Source organism: Camarhynchus parvulus, chromosome Z, assembly GCF_901933205.1.
Source record: "Camarhynchus parvulus chromosome Z, STF_HiC, whole genome shotgun sequence".
NCBI classification, from domain to species: Eukaryota; Metazoa; Chordata; class Aves; order Passeriformes; family Thraupidae; genus Camarhynchus; species Camarhynchus parvulus.
Window position 1 is genome coordinate 44,040,066 of NC_044601.1, and position 10,310 is coordinate 44,050,375.

Here is a 10,310-nt window from a genome sequence, read left to right on the forward strand (position 1 = left end):
TCCAAGCTCAAACGGCACAGAAGCAGCTTATGTTAGTTGCATGTGTGTATTTCTTTCTTCTGCCTTTTCTTTCACTGCAAGGATGATCACTGGCATAAGACTATAAGGTCCTTGTTTTAGTCCATTTGCAATTGAACTATGTTTGCTTGATTTCTTATGTCCTGAGGAGTTCTCAATTATAAAACAGCATTCAAGTATTCTAGTTTAACATCCCCATTTTTCTGAGTTAAGGAACAAAGTAGACCTTGGACTTCTGTTTCCATTATGAGTCTTCTAGAGTCCCATAACTGGTAGCCATAAAGTCTTCCTTTGCAACACACACTCAGCACTAAAGCCAGAGTATTGCTATTTGGCATTATCCAGTGAAGTGCAAGAAATTAAATAAGTTACGTCTTTATTGCTATAGTACAATACCAAGCAACTTTTTGATACAATTGCAAGAGTTTTGTAGAGCACATGCCCCTCCTCTTAGGGGCCAGTAGTTCAGCTGCACTGTGAGTATCGCTTAGCTGTCACATGTCAAACGTCAGTCTAAGAAGATGTGTTGAGTATTCTTGAGTCTGAAGAATCAGACCTGTCCTCATATTCATCTTCTGTGTAAATTGGTTGCTTAGACACAATTGGGCATCCATCATCAGGAATTGAAATCCTAGGATCTTCTGACGAGCGGGAAGGAAGGACAGGCGAGCTTCGGAAAACAGTGGCTGAGTTACCAGAGAAAGGACTGACATACTGGGACCGCAGCTGGTACTGCTGCTGCAATGTCATGGTGTTCCACAGGGTGACGTCGTTGGGCAGGAATGGGCTGGACTGGTTTCTTGCCAAAGTGTTCCTCAGCATCAGTGGGTAGCGTGGTGGCTGAGGGAAGGGGTGCTGCAAAGGTACGGCTAGAGGATTTGGCACAACATTACTGGAATCAGCAGAGAACCTCAGAGTGTCGGGAACCCTAAATGCCGAGCCCACAGACCACTTGGAAGATGAAATAGGATAGGAACTCAGTGTGTGTTCAAAAATATGCCCATTGGAAGGCAAAACAAGACCATCCGATTCTGCAGAAGTTCTCTCTCCACTGGCCACTGAAGACCGGCTGGACAGGAGAACCTCTACAGCACTCACCAGGTCACCGCCACACCCCTTCAGGATCAACTCTAGCACAGCTGGCTTTTGGTTAGGGAAAATCTTTTTCAAGACTTCAAGTGGGGGTCTGTTTGCTTTCAAACTGAATGGTAAAGAAACTGTCCCAGAAGGACCTTCTATCAGGAGGTGGTTCTGCTCTGGGTGGTACTTGGGGCTGTCTGGACGGTTCTCTGTGCTCCCACCATTTTTCTGAACTGCAAAACCAACCTCATCCACTGAAACAATTTCAGGGCTTTCAGGATTGAAACAACTTTTGGCTTTAGTCATGTCTGGGGAACTCCTTTGGTCTGTGTCTTTGTCACTGTAGGTCTCGGCATTGTCTGCTCCACTTGCATCACCCAGCCGCTCCTCATTCACGTCTGCAAAAAGAAGTCAGAGAAGTTAACAGAAAACTGAGGCCAAAAGCTTTTACAGAGATTTGAGGATGCTGTCTTCTTAAACTGAACAGACCAGGACTCTAAGGGGGGGAAAGTGTTTTTTTCTCTGAGATCCTGCAAAAATCAAGGTATCTTTGCAACACACCATGAGAATAAATCTGCAAAAGTATAATGTGACCTGATCTAGACATACTCTGTCTCATTCTCCCATGTGCAAGCAAAGAATGTAATCATTTTTCTGCTGCATCAAAAGTGCTAAATCTATCCTTTCTCACTGGTTACAAGGCAGCAACACACCACCCAACTGCAAGATTTCTCAGAGGAACTTCAGCACTTTCACATCATAATTCCTCACTAGTACCATCTCATTGTCTGTGAGCTGAAGAGGGCACTTAGGTAATGAAAAGTCCCCTGCAGCTCCAACAGCATTGATGGAACCACTCCATTATGATAACAGATTGAAGGTTTAAAAAGTCTTCAAATAAATAAATAAATGTATTCCAGTTCTGAAGAAACTGGTCCCTCCCATAGAAGTCAGTTCCTCACACAGCAAGAATTGCAGCTTTTCCTCTAAAATGTTAAGTATGTCTGATGCCTTGTCCCATCCAAGCAGATATTCTAGAAAAGTCTGATTTGGAGAAGACATCTGGAAGACATTTGGTCCAACATCGTCTTCAAACTGGGAGCAGCCTTAGACAAAGACCAGGTTGCTCGTGTGCCTGTTTAGTTGAGTTTTAAATAATTCTAAGGACGGGGAATTATTCCTCACAATCTCTCTTAGCAATTGTTCCAGGCATCTTGCTTTCCGTGTACTAAACTAAGGATGAGGGCTGAGTATGGACCTGAAAATAAGCCCATTGACCATGCTGTCTCCAGATGGACACTCAAAACTCTTTGGTAATGCCTGACCAGAGTATGGAACCCTTTGAAATAAGATCGCTTGTTGGCAAGCAGAAGGGAAGGATGCTTGCTTACACAAAAGAGGATCAATGTACTTGCTTGAGATCGTTCATTGTTATTTCCCAAGAACACAGTTCTGCTGGCTTTCCTCACTGAGCACAATGTTTACATTCTTGGGAAGCATCAATACATGGGGAGAGGACTGTTGTCTAAGCTGCGGCTGACAGTCTACTTTAACCACACGGGGTAGTGCTTTTCAACACACAAAGGGGAATGACTATCCACAAAAACCAATACAACTGTTTTCTTAGTTTTCTAAGCCCCTGACAAATACCCCAACTAGATAAAGTTACTGTAAGAAGCAAGCAAAGGTTCCTAAAATGTTCTGATGATCCCACCTGCCCAACTGAGATGGAACCAGTTAGAGGTGTGCAAGAACCTGAGCCCCACTGCTCACCAACTCCGACCTTCCTCTCACTGCAGGAACAGGCAGTTCTCATCAGTTAGTGGGCTAAGTTTAACATTTAACAGATCAGCATGAAAAAAAAGACTATTAATGGAATTTATCCACTAGAGAGAAAGAAGTCAGGGTCTGAGCAGCCTAAGCTAAGCAAGAAGCCACTATGCTCACCACAGTGGGAGTTATAAATAAAGAAGAAATCCTGGCAGAGCACCGCCTGACAGTGTGAGCATGGCAAAGGAAGGCTCTCCTCGTGAGGATGTCTGTACCTGGCAGAAACTATGGGCCATCCTACAGAGATGTGGGATGCTGATAATTTGGGCTGTGGAAGGTAAGTGCATAGCAGAGGAGTACAGATGCTCTTACAAAAACCTCACTCCTTTCAGCAGGATAGCCCATTTTGGGAACTGGTTTTTACACTGATTATGCTGCCTGTCAAGTGCAAACAGGGAAGCAGTAACTCTGCATGTCCTATATTAGTGAGAAGGCCATGTACATTTCCTCATTCTCATACGTTCAGCGCATCGATCAGCATTAGCAGCCAAAGCAGAATGCAGGAATTGCTTGCCTACAGAAAACTGGCACGTGCATCCTTAGCACCAGGACGTGCTAAGATATTGGCATAGCTCATCCATTATTGAGAAAACATGAGACTTGCACTACCTTTCCCTTCTAATCCCTTCACTATGCATTTATTACAAATCTTAGTGAATAGTTATACATTCAAGGCTTAGTGGGCAGTCTGAGGACATTAAAATACCTTGTCCCTATCTTGACAGAGTTAGAGAGGCTGTTTAAGGAAGATGGTAGCCCTAATTTTCATATAAATAAATTGTACTGTGGTGACTAATATTATGAAATGGACTGAAAGCAAGAAGAACATATTTCAGAATTACCTCATGCTCACATTTACAGTGTATCTTTATGGGATGAGAGCAAATACTGCTGTGGAGAAAATATGTGTTTATTTAAAAAAACCAACCAACCAACAATCAAACACCCTCAGATCAGGTAAGGTATCTCAAATATATTCCCCGATCCTTACAAAATGTTATTTCCGGGATATTTCAGATTTGCTTCATTTTCTGTACCCTTAAAAATATCCTTGTGAGGCTTGCCTAAAAAATTTTCATCAAATTCTGAAAACTCATCCCACTGAATTTTGCCTCTTTACCATCAGCAGACCGCCGAGATGCTGGCTCTGAGCTGTAGCACAGAGGCAGTCTCCTCATACAGCACAGGTGACAGCGACGCATCTCACTGGGCTATTGTACTCCCAGAGACAGACTCGGAAAACGAGATTTCGTTGATTTTAAATCAAAGTGGTGCTATTAACACACAGGGGATTACCCTGTGCTGGCTACCACTGAGCGTGGAGGCTGCTGTATTTTCCCCTCTGTCTTTTTGAGGGCATCTCCGGCTGCCGGTGTCAGTCAGGCAGCTCCGTGCCCGGGCTGGGCTGTGCGTGGGTGTCACACCCGGGCCCGAGGCTGTCGCACGGGCAGCTGGCCGCTCACCTGGCCGGCCCTGGGGCTTCCCTCGCTGCAGGCTGTGCTTCAGCTGCTTTAAACATCCCCTTCCCGCTAGGCTGAAGGCTCGGGGAAGATCAGGCGTGCTCCGGGGACTGTCCCCAACCCTTCATGGGAACCACCGCCACCGGGATTTTCGTTCATTTAAAATTGGCACAAAAAGAGTCATCGTCAAAAAACCAAAAATTTGTGAAGATGCAAAATAGTCATCATCGAATAAACAAAAAATTATGAAGATACATTGCAAAAGTATCCACCGGGTGGACACTGAATTTTAGCAATTTTATATGCATATATTAATTACAAATGCTTGTATTTTCAGGTACAAAAATGTATTTAGAACATACAACCTACTGCTTGCCTACCAAAGCTTTTTTCCTTTTCATAATTCATAAGCTTTACATGAATTACATGAATTTACATTCTTGGCTTCAAGAAAGAAATCTCATCCTCAGATATTTTTTACGTTTTTGGTTGTTATATTTTGTCCTGTGTGAGCTCTGAGGATTTTTGCTGTATTTCTGGTGGTGACAGTGTTTGGCTGGTTTCCTTTTTTTGGGGGGGTGAGGGGGGTGTTTGTTTTGTCTTTCTGTTGGTTTTTGTTTTGGGAGGGTTGTTTCTTTGTGTGGCTCTGGGGTTGGATTTTTATGTTTTGTTTTTTAGGGGCAGGTTATTTTGTTGTGCGTGTGTGTGTGTGTGTGTGTGTGTGTGTGTGTGTGTGTGTGTGTGTGTGTTTGGGGCTTTTTTTCCCCCAAGACCTTCTATTTCAAATTGCCTGCATTTAAGTATCCAGTTTGTGATTCCTGGGAAAACTAAGGAAACTATTTTCCTACTGATATAAAAGATGGGGAGTATTCGTCAAATAATATGCATGCAGGGAGAGATACCAACCCAGATCACAGATGCAGGGCAAATACAGATATGCATGAAACAGAACAGTGGCAGAACCATACATGTGTTGACAGTAAAATACAATACGAATTCAGCACAATATTTACCCCAATTCTTCTTGACTATCTATACATTAGTAATCATTGGTCAAATGTTGTAAAGGTGCCAAATACAAGTAAAATAGATGAGAGGGAAAAGCTGTTTAAGTTAATTACTTGTCTGGAAAACTTGCTCTAATATTTTGGAACCAAATTTGCTTCTTCAATATTCCCACTGCTGAGTCTCTGCTAAAACAGCTTGTTCTTTGATTTTTAGGGTAGCTCTTTTCTCAACAGATTTTCTTGTATCTCGAAAGCACCAGCTGTTTTCCTTAGTCGTATTATTAGGAAAGGCTGATACCAGAAATAGTATAACTGCACATAAAGCTAAGGCTATGTTTTTGGTGGGGGCTTTTTTGTTTTCTTTGGGTTTGATTTTTTTACTTTTGCTGTCTGTTTGGAAAGTGCGGTATTTGTTAGCTTGATTTTGTTGTTGTGGCTTTGTTTAGGTTTTGGTTTTAATTACTTTCACTTCAGACTTTCTTCCCTATATTCGAAGATTTAAATACCTTGTAGGAGACTAATCACTGTTCTCAAATTAACACAGAGACAGATGCACTGCATTAAGAAGCTGGCTCTGAAAATATCAGACAACGAATATGGCATTACATTTACAAGTCTTGGTAACTACTACTAAGACAAATATAACATGCAGTCCTGTGGGCAAGGAAAGTTCATGAGCACGATATCAGAAGGAGGAATCATTCCAGGTTAGCAGAGGCAGATGCAACAAGGGTAGTTTCAGAACTTTGCAACTGTCCCACTGAAATGGCCAATTGTAGCAGGAACAGAAGTGGACGGATCTGATTTTACCATATATCAGGAAATATCCCTTTGGCAGTGAAAAACTTTTCATGAGAACAGCGTCCTCAGGGATGAAGGGGTTGTGTGTGTGTTTTAGAAACCGTGTGGACAGGAGGTTTATCCTCTGTTTTTACAGCGATTTTAATATGGTTAACGGAAGGAGAGGAAAGAGAAAACCCTGCCACTCAGAGCACGCAGGATAATTGGAAATAAGCAAGTCGTGTGATTAAACAGCGTCTGGTGGAAGGTGACAGCAGGAACCTCTAAGGAGACCATCTTCCACTTTGCTCTCATGCATTCTCATGGTCATTAAAAAGTGGGGAGGAAAAACCGTCTGTGACAATCAGGGACCAGGGACACGCGGGCAAGGTCGAAGTGACCAGAAAGGCTCCCCGGTGGTCCCAGGGTACCCCAGTCCCCCCAGCGCGGCCTCACCGCGGGTGGGGACAGGGGCAGGCGCAGCGCCAAGGGCCTTGATTTATGGAAATCTCCGTTATGTTCTGTAGTTTGTTTGTTTGTTTTTTCGCTCCGTAAAGCTATTATCAGAAAGTGCTGACTGGCTGGCAAGGAAGGATTTCTCATCAATACACTTTGATTGTATTTTGCAAACAAAATGCCTGTTGCTTGGTAACATTTCACTTGAGCCTGACCTTCCCCAAAAGTTATTGCTATCAGATTCGATTTACACTCTCCTCCCGTGATTACTGTAATCTTTTAAACCGAGAAGTTCATACATCAGGGTGAAGGAAAGTTGACCGTGCAAGTTAATATCGTTCCTATCCGGCAGATTTATATCGTGCTGGCGGATGGGAACTTTCATTTTCTCGAAGAAGCAAGGCGGCTTTTTCCCCTTCTCTCCCCACCTCCTCGGCCTTATCTCCCGCTACCTCCACGCAAGGGAGGGGACCCCGGCCAGACGCCGCCGCGTGCGCGGAGAGCGGAGAGCGTCCGCACCGGCGGGAGGCTACGACCAGTGGGAAATTTGGGGAAAGACCCCCATGCCCGGCCCTGGGCCGAGATGTGGGGAAGGGGGCTGCCGGCGGCCGGGCAGGTGGTACCAAGGGCCGGAAAATGGGAAGCGGGTCCCGAACCACCGGCATCCTCGCCAGAGTGTCGGACTCAGCCGTGCCGCCGCCTCGGGCCCGGCGGGTGCCCGCTGCGGTGCTAGAGGAGCAGAGCCCCATGCTGGGGCCCTGGTAGACGCCTCCGTGGCCGGACTGGCCCCACAGGGCACACGGGCCCGCGCGGCGGCAGCACCGGGCTCGCCACTCTCGTCCTGGGGCACCGCGTAAAATTTTGTCACAACTTGTGAGCGGAGCGCCCTGGGCTGGCAGCGGCCTGCCTGTCGAACATCCCTATCGTGAAAGACTGTCAGCTCCCGCTCAGACAATGGACGGAACGCGACTGCGGTTCCGGAGTGTTAGTTTTGCCTCCAGCAAGGTGCATTACCGACAGGTCGCGCTCACAAGGTGCCCACTGCAGGCGGCAGTTTCGGCACCCCCGACCTCTCTCTCACAAGCTGCCCCGGACGCGACCCGCAGGGACAGGCCTGCACAGGAGGGCTGGGCTGCCCCGCTCATCCCCTGCCACCACTCCGCTTTCCCCGGTCGTCATAGCTTCGCAGAAGCCTCCCTGCTCCTGGCGTCGCTTTTGGTCGGAGGCTCTCTGTGCAGGTCTTGTCCCGGACGAGGTCCCTCAGCCCGATGCCCGGGGTGCGGAGAGCCGGACAGCCGGACTCCGGGAGCGGGACCGGGAGAAGCAGAAAGACATGCTGCTCTGATCCACGCGGGATGCGGCCCGTTCCCGGCGGACCTGAGGAACGGGCCCAGAAGCGGCACGTCGGGGAGCCGGTTGGCAGCCGCGACGTTCGCGGGTCCCCTTCTACTTGTCTCGGTGGAGGCGATTCTGGCTGGGGAGCGGGCCGGTCACTTTGCGGCTCCATGCTTTTTAAGAGCGATAAAGTGTACCCGACGGAATTCCTCTCTATTCCCTTCCCACGGAGCCCGTCGGGTGAAAGGGAAAGCTTTTCACTCGTTCCGGCCCCATCCCCCAGAACCGACAGCCGGGATCCCAGCCCTCCCTTTCCCTCCTGCCCCGGTACCGCGGTGCCCGGCCCGGCCTCACCTGCCTTGGGGAGCGGCCCCGGGAGCGCGGGGGGCGGCTCGGCGGCCCAGCGAAGGGCGGCGGCGGCGGCCAGCTCGGCGGGGGTCCGCGGCGGCGCGGCGCAGGGCGACGGCCCCGGCGGCGGCGTGGGGGGCTCGGTGCTGCCCTGCGGCCCGGGCAGGGAGCGCAGGGAGTCCGGGAGGAGGCTCTCCAGGCTTTCGTTGGCCTGCTGCCGGCGGAGCGCCACCTGCGCGGCCATCACCCGCTGCCTCTCGATGATGAGGATGCACTTCTCGCAGGTGCAGTCCTTGAAGCGGCAATAGCGCTTGTGGCCCTTCAGCCAGGACAGCACGCCGTGGTTGCGGCACCGGGCGCACTTCGGCGTCCGCTGCAGCGGAGCCCGCGGTGGTTGCGACACCGGGCCGCCCATGTAGAGGTACGGGGAGCCATAGCCGTTCATGCCCGCGGGAGGAGCCCGGCCGGCTCCGGGGTGGAGAAGGCCTCAGCGAGGGCGGGCGGAGGCCGGGTGGATGGAAGAGAGGAGGCGGGCGGCTCTGCCCGCGAGCTCTGCGAGGGGCGCGGCTCAACCCCAGGCCGGCGGGGAGAGGCACCGCCCGCCGCGGTGGCACCGGCGGGCAGAGCGCGGCCGCCGGCCGGAGCGACTCTGCCGCTGACCGCGCCGCCCCGTTGAGCCCAGAGCCCCTCAGACCGCCCCCGCCCCTCAGACCGCCCCCCCGCCGCCCTCCTTCCCCGGCGCCGACTGGGGAATGGAGGGAGAGAAAGATAGAGAGGGAGGGAGGGAGGAAGCTGCGGCGGGGGGGTCTCTGCCCCGCCGTCGGGGTGGCGGCGATACCCCTGCCGTGCAGATGGGGTTCGTCCCTGAGCGGACCGGGACCCCGGCTGCTGCCACCCACGCCCTGCCCTCTCATGGCTCACGGCCCGAAGGCACCCGGGGCTGAGAGATGAGCCGGGTCTAGGAGGCTTCTCCGGGCTCCGCGTCGGCCCCGCCTCGAAAGCCCGCTGGGTTCGGCGGCACGGTGTATGGCTGCCGCCGCCTGTGACTCGGCGTCGCGAGGTAGTGGCGGGGGATCGAGATCAAAGTTTTGTCAAAGTTTTGCCAAAGTTTTGCAGCCGCAAAGAGATGCTCGGAGCGGGAGCTGTCCGGGACCAGCAGCTGCCCACAACCACTGGGCGGAATGGGGCTGCGGCCGCGTCCCCGAGGGATCGCGCCGCGGAGCTGGAGAGCCGCCGTAGGCACCTGCCCCCGTGGGCTCCGCTGCCTCTCCTGCATCCCGCGGCAAGACAGCTACCCAAACCAAGCGGTGGCTATAGAAAAGAATGTGCAATTCACGGCAAGTCAGGTTGCTTGAAACCTAAATGACAATGTCTGATGCAGCAGACTTGTAGTGTTCTGTATTTCCGTACGCGGAGGGGTTTCTCGCTGAAACACGGGTATTTCCCGTGTGGCAGCGAGAGCCTTGAATCCAAATGTAATGTATTGGTGTAAAAACCAAAAAAGTTATATGCATTTTGGCTGGGGGGAAACAAATTTACTGCAAGCGTTTATCTGCCCGCGGCGTAGAGTCCGCGGGCGGGCAGGGGCTGCTGCTTGGACACGGACCCATTTCGTTGCCTCAAGACCTCCCCTGCTCTTCCCAGGCATCTTTCCACCATAACCGCTACAGGAAATAAAGGTTTTAGCGAGGCTATGTAATAACGATATCAGATTTAAAAATCGGGAAGTATTTCGCTGGAGAGAATAAAAGGCACAGTGTATGCTACGAAAGTATTTGCGTGGTATTTTATTACTAGGGTCTTTCCTCGTTACTTTTCTACTTCTAGAGGAAGAATGATTCCGCGTGGTCTTTCTCCCCTGGTCTGTGCGCGGAGTGTGAGGAGGATGAGCACTCCACCTGTAAATCGCACCGAGCCAGGGAGGTGAATCGGATCAGATACGGGGAACAGTGCATTTTCTGTCAGTGCTAGTAGAACATCATTTTTTTGCTGCCAG

General features: G+C 50.3%; 1 protein-coding gene across 1 annotated transcript; it reads right to left on the bottom strand.

Annotated features, from left to right (window-relative positions):
* Window positions 1–531: 531 nt before the first annotated feature.
* Window positions 532–8,795, bottom strand: DMRT3 (doublesex and mab-3 related transcription factor 3). Its single transcript, XM_030968873.1, has 2 exons — window positions 8,321–8,795; window positions 532–1,496 (listed from the first exon to the last, which is right to left on the bottom strand). The coding sequence occupies exons 1-2, from the start codon at window positions 8,757–8,759 to the stop codon at window positions 532–534; spliced, it is 1,404 nt and encodes a 467-aa protein (XP_030824733.1). The 5' UTR covers window positions 8,760–8,795.
* Window positions 8,796–10,310: the final 1,515 nt, after the last annotated feature.